Genomic DNA, 22,644 nt, shown 5'->3' with positions numbered 1-22,644 from the left:
AGAAATGTGCTACAGAACCACAGTTCAAGGGTAAAGCCTCCTTTAGGAAAGACCATGGAAAACCTAAAATGTTCCTTGCTATTGAGCCAGTCCTGGCTTTTGTTTTCTTTGTGTTTTTTTTTTTTCAGGTCTATGTTTGATTGGCATAACAGAGATGCAGTTAAGAGCTTTGGAGTGAGTCTATGATATTCAATACTATTATTAACACCCGACACTGGACAAGTCTGCGGTGAATGTATACCAGGTACTGGGCAAGGCCCTGCACACCACTTGCCCTTGTTAATCCTCACTGTAATTCTAAGAGGTACTGTTATCATCTCTGCTTCCCATCGGAAGAAGCCAAGGCTCAGCTGTGTAAGTCATTGTCCACAGACAATAGCATGGTAGCCTTGGGTGCTGGCTGCAGCATCAGGTTGCCCAATGATTTATCGTGAAATATCTTACAGTCTGCACAAAGTAAGGGGGCAACAGAACCTCTTGAAGCTTGAGTTTCCTTATCTGTAAAGCAGAAAACAAAAAGTTATTTCTTAGGTTGCTAGGACACTAAATGAAAGAGCATATGTGTGGCAGCTTCCAGAGCAGTGGGCGGGGAAAGAGGTAAGCTGCTGGCTGACTGTCCCCCTATGCCCCTGCTTGTGGTCAGGAGCACTCATCTTGGTGTCTGCTTAGATCAGTGTCTCATGTACTTGCTTTCTCCTCATGATCTTCATCATTGTTCAGTGAGCTTCTACTAGGTGCTAGGCAGAGCTGGGAAAACCAGACGTACTATGCATGAAGCTGGTAATGTGTTACAGAAAGTCAGAGAGCAGTTGCACCATCCTTGTATGGAGTAGGCTGGGAACACTTCATGGAGGGCAATAATAATGGTTAATACTTATGTGGCACTTCCTATTTGCCAGATCTGGCATGCATTTTATATCTGAGATCATTGAGGCACAGCTAAACAGAGTAACTTGCCAAGGTCATACAACTTACAAAAGAATGACCCAGGATTCAAAATTGGGCAGTCAACTCCTGCATTTCTTTGCTTGTGAGCTGGCCTTGAATGACAGTAATGATGACATCAACAACAGTAGCAATAGTAACTTATTACTTTTGAGTAACTACCATGTGCCATGCAATTTGCTTTAGTATATCATCACTTTAATTCTTACAATAACTCTGTATAGTAGGATCATGATTCAGGCTTTGAAGATGAGAAAAGAAAACTTGGAATTGCCATCTAAGACATGATGGAGAGAATTGCCCAAGGATTTGCAGTTAGTAAGTAGCAAACCGGGATTCAAACTGAGGTTGAACTGCCTCTGAAAGTGAAGTGACTGTTCTTTTCCCTTGTAGTCCTTGTCTCACATGAATGAATACAAGTGAAGAAGAAAACCATTCTAGGTAGCTGTGGAGATTGGGCTGCATAGGGGGTTGCAGCTACCAGTAGGCTGGAGGTGAGGTGTGTGTGTGTGTGTGTGTGTGTGTGTGTGTGTGTGTGTGTGTAGAGGCATGATGGAAGAAAAAGCTTGAGAAAAGGCTTTAAATGCTACTGGCATTTGAAGCAAGACTCAACTATTAATGTCCTCCGACAATCCAAGGCAGTTCATGCACAGGTAAGAGGGTGTTTTCAGATAAGGGGTGATTTCTTCAAGCCACCATGAGTCTATTTCTGTTGACTGTCCTACTCTCATTCCAAATCTCTTCATTTTACTTCCTTGTCTCTTATTTTCAGCTTGGTCTAAGAGTAGCATGACCAGATTTAGTAAATAAAAACATAGGATCCTATCAACTAAATTAGAATTTCAGATAAGAAACACATTATTTTTCAGTACAACTATGTCTCATGTAATTACATGTATGCAACCACATCTAGGAGGCCCATGGAAAGGCACATTTCTCAGCTATGAAGCTTGGACAGCCCTGGTGACAGCTTAATAAACTGCTACCTACATATTTCAGAGAGGGCTCTTCCACACATGGTGCTATCGTCTGTCCTATGTGTGGTCACCCAGAGAAAGTCTTGTCAACTAGGCTTTACCTCCTCTACACTCAAAATACCACATCTGGTGACCAATTAGAAAAAGGGATTCAGAATAAATACTGGGCTTAAAGATACTGTGCCGACCACCGCCAGTAGATGTGTTGCCTTGTAATGCAGCCGTGTGTTCCTGATTCAGCTTTGTTAGCTACCAGGAGGTCTTCTTGCAAATAAGGCATCATTGCATTTGCTGGGCTTACTCTTGAAAACTCTCCTTGGTTGCTATCCACACACCCCAACCCCCATTTGATCATGGCACACCACCTCTGATGTGGGCATACTGCCAGCAGAGCAGATGGCTGTGAACCTTGGCATGCCAGGAAACCATTAGGTTCATCAGTGTGAGCAACAGGGGGCAAGTTTCTATCTGCAAATGTGAAACTAACAGCCCTGCAGGGCCAAGGGGCAGAAGCCCTCTTGATCTAGGGGGCTGACCCTTCAGTCCCAGGTACTGTCTCTGCAGAACTGCAAGTTTAGAGCTCGGCAGGAAGGAATGGCCTCAGGAGAGACTGAGCAGGAGAGGAGGCGGCTGCTGAAATCGACAAAAAGCTCCATTTCTACTTGGCTAGAGGGCACTGAGGGCCTGGGCTGCTTGTGGGTGACAGCAAGTGGATTCAGCAGGAGTCTGCTTCCCATTTCTGGTGAGTAATCCCCTGTAGAGAAGCAGAAGTCCGCCAAAGGACAGGCTGTGCTCTAGTTTCTTATGCGGATGGTGGTGGTGGGGTGTCACATTGTTTCCCCTAAAACCAAGATTCTTCTCGTTTACTGGTCAAACTAACTCAGATAGGTAAAGTAAAAACAGCTGCCTTTAAACTGGAGCTGAAGATTTAGGAAAGCAGCAGAGAAAGGGTAATTATTAGAAAGATAGGTTTGTTTTCTTTTAATCGATTTTTTTATGTTTAAAAATGCTTTATCATTAGATAAACCTCAACTCCTATAAAAATGTACAAGAAAAAGGATGTGCCTTCTTACCCATGGGCCTAAAAGATATTTAGTATTAATAATTTGCTGTATATTCATGAAAATATTTTTCCTTGAGTAGTAGATGCCCACTTTGAAATCATAGTTTTCTTTTAATGAAACAGTCTAGTTTTCTCCCTCATCATTGAAATATTCTTGAGGTATAAGTCAATAAAATACACATAGTTGATGTTAATACTGCCAGACTCAAATAATTTATTTATTGTTAATGTTATTGAAACTGTTATTGTTGAGTGTTAATAAAATTGCTGAGCTCTCTTATTTCTAGTTCTAATGATCACATTATCCATTTCATGCCATTCATAGTAAATGGTTCCTTATTTACAAATATTAATGTGGTTGATGTATCATTCAATTTTCTTGTGTAAGTAGTGTCCTACTTACACAATCTGTTGCTCAGATTTTTTCTTGGCCCACTGTTCTAGAACTAATTTCTTTTCTGACTTCTGATCCATTTATTCAAATGCATGCAGACATTAATACTTGGATATTTTACATGCACCTTGAATCCTGTACCTCCCCAGTTGGTGCCCATCCATTAACATCAAATATACCATCATCCATCAGATCACTGATATCGGAAATCTGGTCTTTATTCTCTTTCTCTTCATATTCAATCAAGTGCCAAAAGATTTTATTACCTAAATGTTTCTCAATTCTTTGTTTTCAAAGATATCCATACTGCCTAAATTTACTCCCTGAAAATAGACCCCAGTTGCTTCTTGCCAAAATGCAATTTCAGTAAAACCATTTTGCTGTAGTCAAAAGAAACAAATGCTGTCCAAGTACCCAGTTCTCTGTGACCTGGCTTAACCCAGTAGTAGAATTTAGAGATCCTGGAGAGATGGATCAACTCTTTCCTCTAGGAAAGGCTTCCAAATGTCATTCCTTTCAGCTGAGGATTTGCTGAGATGTACTCCCTGAAAAGTATCTCAGCACAGCTGGTATACGGTGCCACGTAAATAGTTATGTCTCTTTTAACAGACAATTAAGCAAGGGCTAAGGTTGAGATTCCCTGTGGAAGTTGAACAAGGAAGGCGGCCTGGAGAGAAGGGCTGTCTCTGCTTTAGATGAGCAGCCAAGAGAGTATCTGTAGGTAGGTCAAGATTTCAACTCAGAAAAGAGTTTTTAATCTGTTCTAATGTCAAAACAAATGTGTGATCAAGGGTCCAAAGTTGTACTCCATATAATAATGCTAATCTGGAAAAATGGTAAAATAGATGTAGCTAGATTCTTGACTTCATCGTAAAACAAAACTCAAAACCTTCAACAGCTGCAGCATGTTCGGCTTTAGCAAATCCTAAATCCTGGTGTGTCATAACCTCCAAGGTGAACTGTGATGATATGTGAACCAAGGTAAATGAATGTAGCTGCTAGGTCCCTGTGATGATTATTTATGAATCAGTTAAGAGCTGGGTCTGTACTACAAAATGTAATAGCTGTAGATTTAGAATATCCTTTCTGACAATCAGGACCAATTATCTAAGGCAACATCTAAGTTTAAAAAAATTGCTTGTCTTTTGTTGCTCTAAATACCAGCAGGCAGAGATGCTAGTGGCAGCAGGGCAAGTCTCCATTCCTTTGGTTTAAGTGCCCCATATTGTTCTTTTCCCATCTGAAAAGCAGCTATTGTAAAAGAACAGTTTTCAATGATTATCAAAAAATTGGAAAGTGGAAAGTGGGCCAATGGTATGCTATTGCAATAACAGATTATTTTTTTATATTGGGGACTGAATCCAAGATCTTGAGCATGCCAGGCAAGTGCTCTGCCACTGATCTGCAGCCCTGACCCTAAAAATAAAAAAAGCCAAGATCAGAACCATTTGATGGCCTCAGAAGGATAATAAACTAATTATTCTCCAGAGTTGTCTATATTTGGTTTTGAGTAAATTTTGGTCTTAAAAACAATATGATTTGGAATGGTAATCCTGGAGGGGGATGAGTGGTGAATGGCCATGCTTGGACTATGGTAGGACCATTGTCCACTGAAATCCTGAGCTCAGGAAAACCTACGCAGCCTCCTTGTTGCATCTTTCTAAGGCGTTTGGTTCTCCAGGGTTTAAATAATAGGTAGCTACGTGATGGTGAATGACAGGTCTGCCCTGGAAACACTCACTGTGTGAATCACCTGACATATGGACCAAGAAGATGGAAGAGTGATGTTCCTTTTGAGTAAACTGAGTCACTGTTCACCAAGTTATGGCTGTACATTTATAACCTAGGAAGTGGCTCCATTTCCTTGGTGTTTAGTATTAGACTTTGGCTTGAGGACATACACTTATTATTTATCTTTGTGTTCATCACAATATTGACATAGAGCTGGTGTTCAATAAACTTTGGGAGAATGGATGGTGGAGATGAGGATACGCCCATAAAATCCCCCAGGTGGTGTAAAATGCACACCATTAATACAGCAGTGGAGAGAGGCAGACCGATTGAGGTTTCCTCTGAGATGCTTATTTGTATTAAAGAAGCTTTCTTACCTGAAGAAGGAAAGAAGAGAGACAGTAAATAATCAACTGTGGTTAAATAAGAGTTACTGCACCAGCTTTGCTGTCAGCACCAATGAGGAAATTGCTCATGAACAGGTGGACTCTATTGCCTCTGTGATGAGAAATATGCAAGTTAGCCTAAAAATCCAAAGTCTCATTTAAAATAAAAAAGCTAATGCAGATAATTAGGTTAGCTTTGTATCACATTCTACCAAGATTCTAAGTGTGAGATCAAACAGGACATGATGTCTTAGGTTAGCCACAATTGTTATGCATTCCCACACTCATGGCTTTCCCAAGGGAGGGGAAATACCAAATTGTCCAAACCAAAGCAAAAAATTTGCAATATTTAATTCTGTCATATCAGCTTCTTTAATGTGAAAATGTAATGTTCATGATTTTTCAACTTTCCTTAAGTTTTATGAATTCCTGAGTTGTCCTAAGGACAACTTTTCTTTTTTTATTATACTTCTAAGTAAACCAAGTAGTTTGCTCTTATACGAAGAGTTTATCATGCATTTGACAAGAGTTGGAGACCAAAGTAGACCCAACTTCAATAGAGAGGTTGGAAGGAAACCTTAGACTATGACACAGTACAGGAAGTCTGGGAGATTGTAACCTCTCTGTCATGAAGTAGTGTGAAGTACTGCTTTCATTCTGCATGTGGGGCAATAAGTGATGTTGCCATGGAACAGCATATTTGCCACCCCCCATACTTAAACAGACTGAACCCATCACAGATATTTCAGCATAGCTTTGCTTTTGTTCTTTCAGATCAAAACTGTCTTTTCTTAAGCCTGGTATTTCAGGTGGTAAAATTCAAAATGGATTTTTGAAGGAAAAATGTTTATTTGGTTTATCACTTGTTTATGTCCTTGAACTTCCTTACAAAAGCAGAGTCGGAATACATACAAACCATCAGCTGGATTTCTGGTTTGGAAGAGTATAGCAAACAAATCTTTTGTTTCACTGCATCATAAAAATTCTCCTATTTGACATAATTAACCACTGCAGCCAGTGTTCATGACCTTTTATTAAGAGTGTAACTATAAAACAAAACTTCTCTTTTTATTTCTTTTTAAATATTTGTTTTGTACTCCAAAGAATCCTTGCCAATAGTCAGTGATCCATTTGTAATAAAAATTGATACTGTATTTTTAAAAGAGCCTTATTAAGAACGTGTCATCTGACATGCAATGATAATAACACCAGATCCAGAACTGACTGGGTGCAGAGTCAATGCCAAGCAAATTTTTGTAGAATAAAGAATGCGCTTTGATTCTTTGAGGTTCGTCTAAGTGGTAATTAACATTAAACAATGTTTCTGCAGCTGCTTCTGGGATTAATGCTTTCTTAAATATATACACATTTTATTTATTTATTTTTTAAATTTTTTAGATGAATTCTAGATAGGACAGAGGGGTGGGAGGGAAAGGGAAGGGGTATGGGGTTAGAGACGATGGTGAAATATGATGGACATTATTATCCAAAGTACATGTATGAAGACACAAATTGGTGTGAAAATACTTTGTATACAACCAGAGATACGAAAAATTGTGCTCTATATATGTAATATGAATTGTAATGCATTCTGCTGTCATATGTAACAAATTAGAATAAAAATTTTTTAATTAATTTTATTTATTTATATATTTTTATTCTAATTTGTTACATATGACAGCAGAATGCATTACAATTCATATTACCTATATAGAGCACAATTTTTCATATCTGTTTGTATACAAAGTATATTCACACCAATTTGGGTCTTCTTCATACATATACTTAGGGTAGTGATATATGCACATTTTATATAAAGAAAACAGTGTGTGCAAAATTCTTTCCTAAACCCCAGCTAAACTTCACCTCTTTGCTTTTGCCATGAAGAGAGAGCAAAACTGGACTATGCTTTAGCTTTAGCAAGACAGAATCTGGTCAGAGACAATGAAGAAGCCCCCAGTAAAATTTATTAAATCCTATACTGAGTGATTGATGATGAATCTCATGTACAGAAAGGATCAGAAAAAATCGCCAAAATTCCCTCTCTGGATTGGCATCAATCAGATCTTTACTGCAGGCAGGGATGAAAATAAATGGTAAGAAGACCACCTATATCTCTCTGAGACCATGTCTGTTAATTTCTTTGTGGAAACCTGGTCATTAGAGAAGTAGAAGTGCCGGCTGCTGGGTGCTGGGGTGGGCCATCTCCACACCACTCTGGGCTGGCTTCTCAGCTCCATGTCTACCTCTCTCAAGCAGCCCAACACTCTGGCTCTTCTCCTGTCCCTGAGATCTCCAGGGAGGGAGCGTTTCCTGTTGCCAGTGTGTTGCTGCGTGAAGATTTCCCAGGATTTAAGTGTAATCCCCAAGGTGGTGTTAAACACACAGCATTAAGTGCAGCAGCAGAGGGAGGTAGAAGGATTGAGGTTTCCTCTGAGACATTCACTTTTATTAAAGGAGCTCTCTTACCCAAAGAAGGAAAGAAGAGAAACAGTAAAGAACCAACTGTGGTTAAATGAGTTACTGCACAGGTTGTTTGCCAAGAAGAGTTAGAAAAATATCAGGAAATAACACGGGGCGCAAGGGGAACAGGTCAAGTAATTAACAGCTCAGGTTTGTGATGCCACGTTTAATAGGGTCCTTTGGGGCCACTTTTCTCTAGAACTCTTGGATTGAATTCTCTATATGATATGTCATTTCAGGAACACAAGTTAACATACAGATTAAAATGTCCTTATATACCATTAGACTTATAACAAGCAATATCTAGTGACTGCCCTGGAGTAGCAGAGTTGTGGTGCCATGTTTGCTGTGGAGAGATATTCATATTTCATTAGATAAGATTCTAGATGGCTAGGGTGGATGGAATAAGTCTATATATTGGTCCAAGTGATCCTGATGCAGGGGTGAGAAAATTAATATAGACACAAAGGTTAACATTCTCCAATTTTGAGGCAGTAGAAGTGACATGAACTCATCAATGAATCCTGAAAAATAGGACTAGTTGGCCCATTCCTTGAACTAGAAATAAAATAAATTTCAGTTGAATGAGAAGTTTAAATATCGAATTTCCAATTCTAGGAAGTAAAAATAAGAGATAACTTCTTAAAAAGGTAAAAGACAAACTCCATGAATATCAGGTTCATGAAAGCTAATTAAAAGAAATATTGCTGTTGTAGAGGTATTCTTAAACCTCAGGATGATGTTGGGAAGATTGTCTTCATCCCTCTGAACTAGACCCTCATTGCCATAATTTGAGCTTTTTTTAAATTCCTTAAATCAAATTTGGTTTTCTTTTCACTTTGGTTGATGAACTCTTATTTATACTTCACAACCCATCTCAGTTTGCCTTTGTGAAACTATCTGAGTCTTCTTATCCATCCTTCCTTTTCTCAAGTACATTTTATGTACAAACCTCAGTGATGACATACACACTGCATTTTGATAATTTTTTTTAACCTCTCTCCTCTCTTCCTTGCTTGACTGCAGGGCCCCCATCTGCTGTCAGCATTGAGCATGTTCTAGAAGAGAAGCCCAGTGTTTACAACATTTTTAAAGCTAAATGGCTAAAATTCTCTTTCACATTTCAAAAATTATTACCTAGAAAATCCATTTGTTCTTTTTCTAATTAGAAAATAAATAAATAAAATCTCATGGATTTATTGACTTAGGCCTTCAGCAAAATATTCCAAATGATCCCTCTAGTAGTCCCTCCTTCCTCAATATCCTTGAAAATATTCTTTCAAAACCTGGGTGGAATTATGTCATCTATTTCCCCAAACATCCGGAGCTCCCCATTATCAGTAAAGTCAAACTCTTCAGCATGGTACCCAATCTCCACAGGGCATGGCCCCCTCATACCCTTTCACAATTGTTTCCTGCCACATCTTCTGTTCTCACTGTTCCTTTGTCAGATCTCTCAAAATACCCCCTTTGCTCTCTTGCCTTTGGTTTTCCTCCATTGTCTGCCTACTTTTCCTTCTCTCACCTTCCCTTATAACTAAGTGCAAGTACCCCTCAATTGGTCCCCCACATCTTTCTGCCTCAGTGGTGACTGTATCTCTACTCAGCACTTATTTCTTAAATAACTTTTATGTCTTCCTCACCAGACAGAGTTCACTGAGCCTTTGAAATCCTGAGCAAAGAATCCAGCACCAGGTTGACAAACAATAGAGTAGTTGTTATTATTATCTCTGGCCCTTGAGATATTTTTCAAAGATGTGGGGCCAAGAGTTCCAAATATTGAGAGGAAGAGGTTAAAATATTAGGCTGAAAACTGAATATCCTTCTAGTTCATGTTCCCTCAAGAGTGAAGGTGAAACAGATGGAAATGTCTGTATTTAAAGGATGTTTCCATAAATTACTCTGTGTAAAAGACACCTAGGAGCCCACTCAGTCAGGAGAACTCAGGCCATTCAGCCTTTGTTTTCATTGATTTTTCAGTTATCTTGTCACAGCCAGGCACAAAATAATGCTAATTGGATGAGGCTTATCTAAGGACACCTTATTAAGAAACTAAAAAAGGATCTGGGAAAGTATAGTGGTGATACCAAAGCCTCAGGAAAGGAAGAGATAAAGTATTATATGTTTGTCAGAAGAGAGAGTTGAACCAGGTCTTAAGCACCTGAAAACAAAACACAGGGCGATATTTATCTTCCAAGATGGCACAGCCTCTGGGATCTACGTCCTCTATCGATATTCAAGACACTTTCAGTAAGAAGGATATAAAGCTTCCCTTGTGCTTGCCACCCTACCAGGAGCTGGGGAAGCCAACAGTATCCTCAGGGGTCATGTGTCTAGCTGAAGAGGCAGATGTTGTGAAGTTACAATCCTAGAGTGAATCTGAGAGAAGCCTAGAGTAAAAGAGGGCAGCCCACCTCTGGGTGAGTGGGGCCAAGGGGGATTCATGCACAGGCTTGAGTTGTGTCTTGGAGGATGATATGCAAAGTCACAGTGGAATGAAATCTCAAGATGACTTGCATCAGGTATGACATTTTCCAGAGCATAAACTTTATGATTTGGTCCCTTTCATTGGGGAGTTACTGGGTTGGAAATGCCTATGAATCTAATTGTATCTTAACTTTGCAGTTGTGGAAGCTGCTAAACTGTTTTTCACTCCTTCTTTTGGAGCAGTTGCCCTTTCCTTATCAATGTTTGAACTTTCTTAGATGTTCCCACTCTTACAAATCAGCATTCTTGTAGGCAGAAATGGGCTGCCAAATAGTGGGCTGATTTGTACCCTCTCTGATGTTCCCTGGGTGAGCCCAACCATTGGGAAATGTCCGAGGGTTAGTGAGGTGGGGATGCGGAAGCTATGTGTAGTTGGTCTGCTTGAGAGCCCTTATGGACCTGTCCAAGGAAGTTTTGTTAACTGTTTTCATTCTGTAGGTGCTGTCCAGATCTCTAGTTCTGCACACTTGGGGGATATCCTAGGGGACTTTTGATCGGTACTGGGGACTTTGATCCTGCTGTTCAGCTGTTATTCTATCAAACTGTGTTCCTTTGAATAGGGAGAGTCAGCATTAGAGAATTGGAATTTTTCGCTGAGTCCAAACAGAGCTAGAAAAGAGTTGCAAGAGAGAAAGGGGAATGGACTCCAAAGGTTACTGTATATTTCCTCATTGCTGTGTCTCATTTTCTCTTTTCTTTTAAATGTACCTTTTTTTCTGGTGCAGCACGTCAGTACCACAGTCAGTTAATTATGAAAAGCCAAAAGGGCCTTTTGTCTTGTTCTTTTCACATTTGTTTAAGACATCCTTTTAATGACTATATAACATCATTTCACATGGATCTAGCAACAATAATCTGTCATATCTGGAATTAATTTTGACTCATGGCCAAGTGCCCTAATAAATTTGCTGATGAAATGTTCCTGATGTTCTGAGCTCTTTGTGGGCTGGTTGTATGTGTGCTCATTGACTGCTGCTATGAATTCTATAACCAGCGCAGCCTGCGAATCTGGTTTAATCTGTAAAATAAGCAGGGAACCAGATTCTCAGACCAGCAGGGCTAGAAATGACAAGGCCACTGCATATGATCTTGAAGTGGCACTGCAAGACTCTAGGGGGAGCCATTCACACATGTTATGATGTCAGTGGTGCCCACTAGGGTTAATTAAATTGCAATCTTCTCTTCTGAGTCTAAGAGTTTTTGGACCACCTTTTGAGTCACATCTTCCCTGGCTTTTATTTTTCCCATCCTTCTTCCTCCATTCCTGAGGCCAGCTGGGGGTTTTACGTGTTTGTACTTGGCTGTTGGCATTATATAGTGTTGTATTCATCAGGATGGGCTAGGTTATGCGGCACTAACCAACCTCCTCAGAATCTCAGAGGTGTAAATAACAAAGGTTTATTTCTTTCTCACTCTCCAGATCCAGTATTAGGATCGTGCGCTGTGCTCTAAGTCATCCTTAGGTCCAGACTGAGAATGACACCCATTATTCCATGTAGGGGACCAGGGAACCACAGTTTCTTTTAAAGCTTCAGTTTGCATTTTACTGGTCAAACAAGTTTACATGTTTGTGCTCACTTCAGGGAGGGCAAGGAAAACAAACCTTATCATATGCCTCAAAAGAGGAGCCCCAGATCACTTATGAGAAGTCCTCATGACTGCCACAGGTGTTATAGAGAAGGATGGGATCATGGATTTTAAGTTCAGTGAGACAGAGGTTCTAATTCTACCTTGGCTTATTAGATGCTTAATAACCCACCAGCATGTAGTATAATTTCTCTGTGCCCTAGTTTCATAATACAATTTTTTTTGGGTGGAGGATGGTTACAGATTGTCAGTTCTGTGCTAGGAGACCCCCCAAATTTCTTTTGTCTTATGTCCCCACTGCCCCACTCTCCATGTGGAGTCCCCCACAGTGCCAAGACTGTATCAGTCTGTTGACTAAGGGGAGGAACTGCCCTTGTCTCCCAGCCAACAAACAAGAAAGCCCTGGTGACATTTGCCAAAGCTCATGAAAATAACTATTAGGAAGGCAAACTGTGCTTAGAAAAATATTAATTGGACTTTAAGCTCATTAGGAATTAAAAACAGCAACAAAAATTTCACCTTTAGCATAAGAGAAAAAAGCTCCTTGAGAGCCACATTGCTTCCCCCTAAAATGCATAGCTGCTGACCCTCTGTAAATGCCCAGAGGATTCTCTCTGCCTGGCTACAGAGGTTCAGGATAACCTAGCAGATGCGAGTGACTTCAGGATACCTTTCATGCTTGGCAGGCGTCCCCATTTTATTTATGATATCAAAGCTGCAATGCTGTGTTCTCTTCTGCCTAAGACATAAAAGAGATTCAGAAGTCATCCAAATCATCTTGTAATTAATGTTACCACGCACGCCCAGGACATTAAAATGTTAACAGTGTTAGAATCGTGTGCTTTGGAATACCGAGTGAGGGCTTTATTAGAGAGAAATGCTCAGCAGATGTCATCTACCCTAATTGAGGACATCAGGGTGCCTGCTGCTTGTTCTTATCAGTGGTGCAGAGTGGTTTTTTTTTTTTTTAATTTATTCATTTTCTTTACTGCTAGAATCTGCTCTCATTATTAGACTATCTTGTCACTTATTTGCATTTCAAGTGCTGGGACTGGGGGGGGGTAGCTGCTATCTGCCTTAGAAGAACACTTCAAGGGTTACTCTATCAAATAGCAGCACAGTAGCACAGTGAATCTGACATCTGGGTTATCTTATTCCCAGATGCTCTGTGGTGTCATTAGCAGGATTAATCTTAGCTTTAATTTCATAATGATTCTTATTCTAATATATGTGAATGAACACAAAGTCTCTTGACTCATTATCACCAATTTACCCAAGATATGTAATCAGGCTCTTACATTCACCAACATTTATTTTTGCTAATACATTTAAAATTGTAGATTAAGCAAATACAGTTAGTTCCAGCTGAGTGAATGCCTACCGAGGTAGCACTGTAGTATTTATGTTTTAATTAAGTACATTAATGGTGTTGTTTTAAAATATGTACTGACCAAAAATGTGTTTGCAGGGAATAGTGAAGTCATTGTTTGAGCAGCGTCCAGCTGTAAAATTAGTCACAGCAGCATTACATTAGAAGCCATCACCTACTTCTTTTGCAAATTATTGAAATTCCCTCTGCTAATTATGTTTTTAACCTTTATAAGCAAGATGGAGGTACATAGCTTCAATTCCAAACAACCCTGCTCCCCTAAGGAAACAGAACAGCAAGTCCTTAATGGTGAGCATAATTGTAATAAGCCTTGTTGTTTTCATTCCCATTCAAGGTTAACATGTCACATCAAATATTGTCACTTAGAGTTTATGATCCAGAGTAGGCAACAGACCGTTTCCCCTCTCATTTGACACTAAGTTTAGTAATATACCGGTGGGGGAGGAGGAGACAGGAGGAGGTGATGCAGTCGCACATTCCAAGTCCCTCTTCACTAACTTCCACACTGGACTGACTTCTTTCATTTACCAGATGTTGTCACCCAGCAGCATGTAGTGCTTTATTATTGATGGATAAAATGTTCAAACATTTAAAGAAATGAAAGTCAGCTTTGCATTTTTAATTAATTAATTAAAAGTACTGTAAATGCCAGCTTGTTAATTGCTTTGCACCTGCAAGCCAACACAGGTTTTGTGCACTCTTTCTTTGAATATTAAATTTTTTCTCGCATGTCTTTATAATGCTTGGGAAGTCTCTCCAGCAAACATATTAGTAAAGAGTAAATATTGAATCTTAGACAAAACTCATGGCTTCATCTTTCACTGTACCCAGAATAGGATTTAAAGGAGGATTTAGATTTCCAAGGCTTCTAATTAAGTAGTGATAATCAGGCTTTCTGCTGAGGGTCACTTCCTGGGAGTAATTTGAGTTATTAAAATGCATGTTTTTGTTTGTTCTGCTTTGTGAGCTAAAACTGATCCCTTTTAATATAGCAGCAAATATGCAAATTGGTGTTTCATTATATTGTGCAATTTATGGCAATCTTCTCTAATTTACTGAAAGGTCAGGAGCCTGACCTTGTCATTCAAATTTTTTTTTCGAGTAAAGCTAAACTAATTATGTGGATTTTTTTTTTAATTTTATGAAACTCTGAAAGTGTGCAGCATGGTAAAGAATGTGACAAATTTAACTTCCATTTAGCTCTTATATTCATCAAGATAGCCTGCAGTTTTGCATGGATCTCGGTAGCAAAGAGCAGGTGATTTCAACTGTGATTTAGGAGTCAGTTGGTTTTAAGTACTGCATAGAAAAAAAAAATAGAATGTAAAAAAAACATCCTTCTATCTCAGATAAATGTGACAACTAGAATAGCCTAGCTTTACTGAAATAATTAGCATGTGCATACTTTAAACTGTCATTGGCCAGAAAATGTTAAAAAGAATCATCACAGGCTGAATAGTAAGTTTTTTGCTCAGAAGATTTCCCAAACTTTCTTTATATTATTTTTGTTCTTTTTTGTTCTATTTTGTGGATGTCAAATACACTTTGTTAATCTTTTTCATTGCTTTATAAGATTTTTAACTGTTATGATTTAGACCTAAAAAATGTTTACCAAAGAGCTCATGTGTTAGGCAATGTAGTTCACAGGTATAACATTGGATGATGAGAGCTGTAACCTCATCGGTGGACTAATCCGAACGATGGGCGAATAATTTGAATGAACTACTGAATGGTAACCATAGGCAGTGGGGTGTGCCTGAAAGAAATAGGCCACTCGGGACATGCCCTTTTGTGTGTGTGTGTGTGTGTGTGTGTGTGTGTGTGTGTGTGTGTGTGTGTTGTTAGGACTTTTGGTCACAGCAATGAAAAACTAACACATCAACTTTGACCAGGAGAATTTCTATCTCAAATGTTTAAAACCCATCAGTAACACAAGGAGGTACCAATGAGCTATTTACTTTTACATTTTAGGCAGTGGTTTTGACATTTTAGCCTGCTAAAAATGTCTCCATTTTTTTTTTTGCTAAAATTAGATTCTGGGGTCTCTCATCCTTAAAACTCTGAAGTGGTTGGCCTGAGATTGTCTTCTAGTAGTCTGTATTTTTATTCATATTGTTCTCTATACTTTGGAAAGAATTCAGAGACATTTGCCTCTCTTATGTCCAATACATTCATTTGCCTACTTATTCATAAAATATATGTTTGTTTTTTTGATAAGTAAATACATATTATGTGTTGTGAATAATTGCTGTTCTTAAGGAGATACATAAAAAAGAAGTATATAAATAGGACAGTATTAGTATAGGTATATTAACAGTATAGAACAGTATTAAAGGTGTACAAACAAAGTTGTGAACAAAATGCTATGGGAACATAGAAAAAGTAAAAATCACTTCTAGTTGGGGAACAATTTATGCTATGCAGGAAGGGTAGAGGAGAAATATTGATAGTAGAGTGGAATTTGGACAAACTTCAAAGGTAAGAACAATGCATGGTATTTCCAGGGTAGCCTAATGTGACCACAGCATATGCTATATCATGGATTGGTAGTGGGCACAAGGAGAAAAATATACTGAAGTTGGACTGTCTCAGTGCTGAGAAGTTGGGATTTTATTTGGTGGGCAGTGGCATGCCAATGTAAATTTTAACATGAGATGTTGACCTGAGTAAGTCTGCATCTGGCAACAGTTGCGAGGGATAAAATTGCAAGGAAAGAAGATGAGTTAGGAGGCTACTGACAGCTCACAGAAAGACTAACATCCTTAGCTAAGATAATGGAAATGGAGACACTGTACTAGATTCAAAAGACAAATTTGACTCAGCCATAAGTTGTACTGGAGGGGAGGAGAGAGGAAGAGTAAGGGAAAAGGAATTCGAGGCCAAAGTTTCCAGATGAGTTACTGGGTCAATAATGATGATGTCATTAAACAAGATAGAATGTTTAGAAAAAGAACTATAATTAGTAGAAATAAAGATTTTTGTCTTAGGGGATTATTTCTCAGTGCATTTGAGACCATCAGCATCAGCAGCTCCAGGAATTTTGTGAGAAAACACAGACTTTCTTGAAACATGGTACTCCATAAATAGGTACAGTTTTTATGCACCTGTTAAAAAGTTAACTTACATATAATTTTTTTAAATTAATTTTAATTTAAATAAAAAATAAAGAATCTCAGAACTCCATCCCAGACTTACTGAATGAGAATTCTAATTTTTATACCATCCCCAGATGATCCATATGCACATGAAAATCAGAAGCACTGGTGCAGAACATTCAAAGTCTGTTGTTAGAAATCTTTTGAAGGGCTTCATGTGGAGAGTGTTTTGTGGACATATAAGTTCAGAAAAACTCCAAATGATAACTCCTAATGGAGATTCAAAGTACAATTCAAACTAGTTTATTAAAGGCTCTGAGAAGTTCTATAGTAATGAAACCTGTCTGGTTTGGCTTTAACCAACATTTCCAAAATGTATTTTATCACAGTGTAGTGGATTAGTTGTATTCTCCTAAAAGATACATTCAAATTCCAACCCCCACTTACCTGTGAATGTGACCTTATTTGAAAATAGAGTGTTTGCAGATATAATCAAATTGAGATGAGGTCATGCTGGATTAGGGTAGCACTATATCCAATTAAAGGTGTATTTATAAGAGAAAGGAGAGGGAGATTAATATTGAGAGAAGGTTATGTTATGACAGAGGCAGAGATTGGAATGATGCAGCTACAAGCTCATCACCAAGTTTTATTGGTAACCACCAGAATCTAGGAAGAAGCATATGAAGTGAGATACCTCTGGTCTATGCAGGTGGAGGTGTCAAACAAACTTCGGAAATCGAGTATAAATTTCAGAAGAAAGGATCAGAATAGAGGCGAAACATTTGTTTTTTTTTTTTTTATTGGTTGTTCAAAACATTACAAAGCTCATGACATATCATCTTCCATACATTTGATTCAAGTGGGTTATGAACTCCCATTTTTTACCCCAAATACAAGTTGCAGAATCACATCGGTTACACATCCACATTTTTGCATAATACAATATTAATGACTGTTGTATTTTGCTACCTTTCCTATCCCCTACTATCCCCCCTCCCCTTCCCTCTCATTTTCCCTCTCTACCCCATCTGCTGTTGTTTAATTTTCTCCCTTGTTTTTTGTTCCCTTTCCCCTCACAAACTCTTATATGTAATTTTGTGTAACAATGAGGGTCTCCTTCCATTTCCATACAGTTTCCCTTCTCTCTCCCTTTCTCCCACCCCACTCATCTCTGTTTAATGTTAGTCTTTTCCTCATGCTCTTCTTCCGTGTTCTGATCTTAGTTGCTCTCTTTATATCAAAGAAGACATTTGGCATTTGTTTTTTAAGGATTGGCTAGCTTCACTTAGCATTATCGGCTCTAATGCCATCCATTTCCCTGCAAAATCCACGATTTTGTCATTTTTTAGTGCTGCGTAGTAATACTCCATTGTGTATAAATGCCACAGTTTTTAATCCATTCATCTATTGAAGGGCATCTAGGTTGATTCCAAAGTCTAGCTATTGTGAATTGTGCTGCTATGATCATTGATGTGGCAGTATCCCTATAGTATGCTCTTTTAAGGTCCTCAGGGAATAGACCGAGTAGGGCGATAGTTGGGTCAAATGGTGGTTCCATTCCCAGCTTTCCTAGGAATCTCCATACTGCTTTCCATATTGGCCGCACCAATTTGCAGTGCCACCAGCAGTGTACAAGTGTACCCTTTTCCCCACATCCTCGCCAGCACTTATTGTTACTTGACTTCATAATGGCTGCCAATCTTACTGGAGTGAGATGGTATCTTAGGGTGGTTTTGATTTGCATTTCTCTGACTGCTAGAGATGGTGAGCATTTTTTCATATACTTATTGATTGATTGTATGTCCTCCTCTGAGAAGTGTCTGTTCAGGTCCTTGGCCCATTTGTTGATAGGGTTGTTTGTTATCTTATTGTTTAATTTTTTGAGTTCTTTGTATATTCTGGATATTAGGGCTCTATCTGAAGTGTGAGGAGTAAAAATTTGTTCCCAGGATGTAGGTTCCCTATTTACCTCTCTTATTGTTTCTCTTGCTGAGAAAAAACTTTTTAGTTTAAGTAAGTCCCATTTATTTATTCTTGTATATAACTCTTGGGCTATGGGTGTCCTATTAAGGAATTTGGAGCCCGACCCCACAATATGTAGATCGGAACCAACTTTTTCTTCTATCAGATGCAGAGTCTCTGATTTGATATCAAGCTCCTTGATCCATTTTGAATTAACTTTTGTGCATGGCGAGAGAAAGGGGTTCAGCTTCATCTTGTTGCATATGGATTTCCAGTTTTCCCAGCACCATTTGTTGAAGATGCTATCCTTCCTCCATTGCATGCTTTTAGCGCCTTTATCAATTTCAGAAGAAACATTTGTGTATAAAGCATTAAGTGCATAGTTTAAGACTTAAGAATGCATGGAGTTGACCAGGGAGAGAATTTAAAGAAAAGGAAAAATTCTGGGAGAACCGTTCATGGAAACTGTGGAATCCTTAGAGTTTTACATCATATAGGATAATATCATCAACAAATGGATAATTTTACTTCCTCCTTTCCAATTTGAATGTATTTTCTTCTCCCCCTACCTTTTTTCTCCTTTCATTTCTCTTTTCTTTTCTTACCTACTTGCTCTGGCTAGGACTTTTAGTGCAATGTTGAACAGACATGGTAAAGGTAAAAAAAAAAAAAAAGAGAGAGAGAGAGAGAGAAGTGGTAAAAGTAGCTGTACTTGCATTGTTCCTAAAAACAAACAAAACAAAACAAAAAAACAAAAACAAAAAACAAAAACAAAAAACTCTCAAAAACCCAGGGTAAAAACTTCATAACATTGGATTGGCAATGACTTCTTAATACACCAAAGGCATACGTAACAAATGGAAAGAAGAAAATAAAAAAATGGACGTCATGAAAGTTTAAAATTTTTATATATCAAAAGGCACTATCAATAGAATAAAAAATATGAGAAATATTTTCAAATCATATGTCTGATAAAGTTTATATTATTATTTTCTTAATATATAGAGAACTCTAAAACGCAACAACAAAATATAACAATTAAGAAAATGGGCAAAGGGCTTGAATAGACATTTCTCCAAAGAAGATACACAAATGGCCAATAAAAAGATCTCTAACATCAGTAATCATTAGAGAAGTACAAATCAACACTGCAGTGAGTTACCACCTCATATCCATTAGTATAGCAACTATGAAAAAAAAAACCCTCAGAAAATGAGGGTTGATGAGGATGCAGAAAAATTAATACATGTGTAGACCATTAGTGGAAATGTAAAATGGTACAGCCGCTGTGGAAAAGCAATATGGCAGTTCCTAAAAAATAGAATTATCATATGATCCACCAATTCCAATTCTGGGCATAAAACTAAGAGACTTAAGAGCAGTGTCTTGAAGAGATGTTTGTGTATACATTCATAGCAGCTTTATTCATAGTAGCTAAAATAGAAGAAATCCAAGTGTCTATCAATGTGGCGTGTACATATAATGAAATATCATTCAGTCATAAAAAGGAAAGAAATTCTGACATATGCTACAACCAGGATGAAATTTTCGGATGTTTGGGCCATGAAGGAGGTGTGAAAATTTAGATTCAACCATCAAGGCATTTTCGATAAAAAGAAACTCACAAATTAGGTCAATTGAACTTGTCTGCACTCCTTACATTGTTCTTGGAGGCAGGGACTTTCTCTTCCTGCCATTTGTTTTTCTACCTACATCCCTATGAGACTTGACAAATCTTAGAATATTATAAGTTAAAGAAGTCAGACAAAAAGGACAGGTATTTTATTATTGTACTTACATGGTATAGAGTGGTTAAAGTTATAGACACAGAATGTAGAGTGGTGGTTTCCAAGTTCTAGGAAGCAATGGGGAAATGGGGTATAGAGATTGTTTTAGTACAAGATGAAAAGAATTACAGAAATGAATGGTGGTGATGTTCACCTAACTTTATGATGTATTTAAAACCACTGAAATAAATGGTTAAGATGGTAAATTAATGTGTATTATGACACAATAAAAAATACAGAAGAAAAGGAAGAAAAGGTGACAAAAGAATGACAGGGACATATAATATAAATGCAATTAATGTTTATGGGGAATAAAATATGACCAATGAAATCATGAAAGATTTATAGATAATAGTGGAAACTTTTCTGAAAATAAAGACTTGACCAGGAAGATAGCAAGACCACCCTGTATTCCAGAAAAAGTCCATTACGATCAAGCCATGCTCCCAGACAAATTCTGCAGACTTGTTGAGTCTTATCAATAAATATAGAGTCCTGTGGGCATGCAAGGTAGGAAAAGAATGGCAGAAAGGGAAAGTTCCTATCTCCAAGAACAACATCAGGAGCGCAGACAAGTTCAACTGACCTAATTTGTGAGTTTCTTTATATTGAAGATGACTTCATGGCTGAAATCTACTTTTTCACATTCCTTCATGGCTAGTGGAATACGAGAAGCAAAGGCAGAGAAAAGGAAAGGATTTGGGACAATCTCTAGTCTAAGAAAAAAAAATTTTTTAAGAAAAACTGCTTTTTTTTTCAAACAAAGGATTTTTGGGGGGCAGGGTGCTAGGTATTGAACTCAGGGCCTCATGCATGCTAGAAAAGTGGTCTACCACTGAGGTATATCCCCAGTCCTAACTTTGAACCTATATTTATGATATTTTAATCCTTCTGGGGGTCATTCAAAAATGCTACTTTCTAAGACTTGAAAAATTATTAGTGAACTACTTGATATTCCTTCCTGATACTCTTATGTATGTCTATATTTATAGAAGTGGGCAGATGCTAATCCATAAATGGAATCTTTTTTTTGCAATTTCCAGTCAACATTATATACTTAAGTATTTTCAGAGTCAATATTTTGTCTGTGATTATGTTGACTTTGTTAATCTTTAGGAAAATACATGATTCATATTATAGGTCACAGGGTTTAATAAGAAAAATAAGTTCATCCTCCAAAGCCTTTAAGTTTTAACTTTTAATTTTAACATTTCTGCTGTTTTTACTCTTGATTATTTTGAATACCTTGTAGAACTGTCTTACAATTAATATTCTAAAATACATTTCTTCCATAAAGGAGTGCAAAGTCTCGTCTCCCTTTTATGTGCCTCTTACTGAAATGTTTTCCATTTTGCCCAGAAGTTGTGCCTCAATGGTATTCTATAAATTAGTAAAAGGGTGCTTCCAGCATTTTGATAAATGCTGGAGATATGATCAATTCTTTCATCCCTTTTCAGTTCTCTTTTAGGTATGTCTTTTGCAATGTCTATCCATTCAAGGTTTCCCTTAATAGTTTTCATAACCAGATTTTCCTCTGCATGAGCATACTGGTGATGCAAGTTGGAGAGGAATATACGGCCAATGACTCAAAGTTGTTTGAGTTTTCATAGAGCTACATGGAGAATAAGACAGAGTCTGCATACTATGGAATACAGTGTGGATGGCATCTGTCCCCAAGCTATCTTAATCCTTTAAATCGCAGCCTCACAGTCTCCCATAAACTGATGACTTTTAGATGGCACTCTGCTCTGCAGCACTCTGCTCTGCAGAGGTGAGTCTGTCTCTGAACCATTGTCCTTAAGTTTTAATGAGTTTAAATGGCTGGAAGAGTCTTTGACAACCCATTTTAGAAGAGAAGCCAGTTTTCCAGGGGACAGACATTATGTTCATCTGTTTGTGCCCTTTCCCAGGAGAGTCGTTTCCTTTCCCCACTGGACAGCTGTCCCTGCTTTGGGTTTTCTTTGAAGAATTTGCTGCTAGAGGACAATGCATATATTCAGCTTAATTCACCAGATAATGCAACTCAAGCTCAAGGTTTGGTGTCCAAGGTCTTACACCCTGGAAAAATGTGACTTAATGTTGTGTGGTTTTAAAATTCTCTTGAACATCATTAAACTTCATTTGGTGTTTGTTGGCTGTTGCATTTGACTGGGATGGGAGAACCAAGTGATAGTTCTCTGCCTTCCCTAGGACTGTGGGACCAACTCATCTATTTTCTTGGCTCTCTAGCAATGCCAATGGGCACAAAAACCCTCTTTACAGCTAGTTTATTAGGAAGAAAAGAAAATAATTCTGTAGGGCCTTATAGGTACAAGGACATCACTACACATGGGTCTTTCACTAGAAGAGAAGAAACTGGGGGAAATTTTCATTA

At 38.1% G+C, this 22,644-nt stretch overlaps 1 protein-coding gene across 1 annotated transcript in view; it reads left to right on the top strand.

Annotated features, from left to right (window-relative positions):
* The first annotated feature begins 1,425 nt into the window (after nt 1–1,425).
* The window catches only part of LOC308657035 (uncharacterized protein), a 42,795-nt gene continuing 21,576 nt past the window's right edge, over nt 1,426–22,644 (top strand). Inside the window, exons 1-2 of the mRNA XM_081308488.1 lie at nt 1,426–1,439; nt 2,487–2,664. Of these exons, the coding sequence (XP_081164614.1) occupies nt 2,517–2,664 (148 nt within the window). The 5' untranslated portion in view covers nt 1,426–1,439; nt 2,487–2,516. The remainder of the gene's footprint in view (nt 1,440–2,486; nt 2,665–22,644) is intronic.

This window comes from Spermophilus citellus, assembly GCF_964194105.1.
Source record: "Spermophilus citellus genome assembly, chromosome: 9".
Classification (NCBI taxonomy): Eukaryota; Metazoa; Chordata; class Mammalia; order Rodentia; family Sciuridae; genus Spermophilus; species Spermophilus citellus.
The sequence above is the reverse complement of the archived record's forward strand: the minus strand, read 5'-3'. Positions and strand labels throughout refer to the sequence as shown.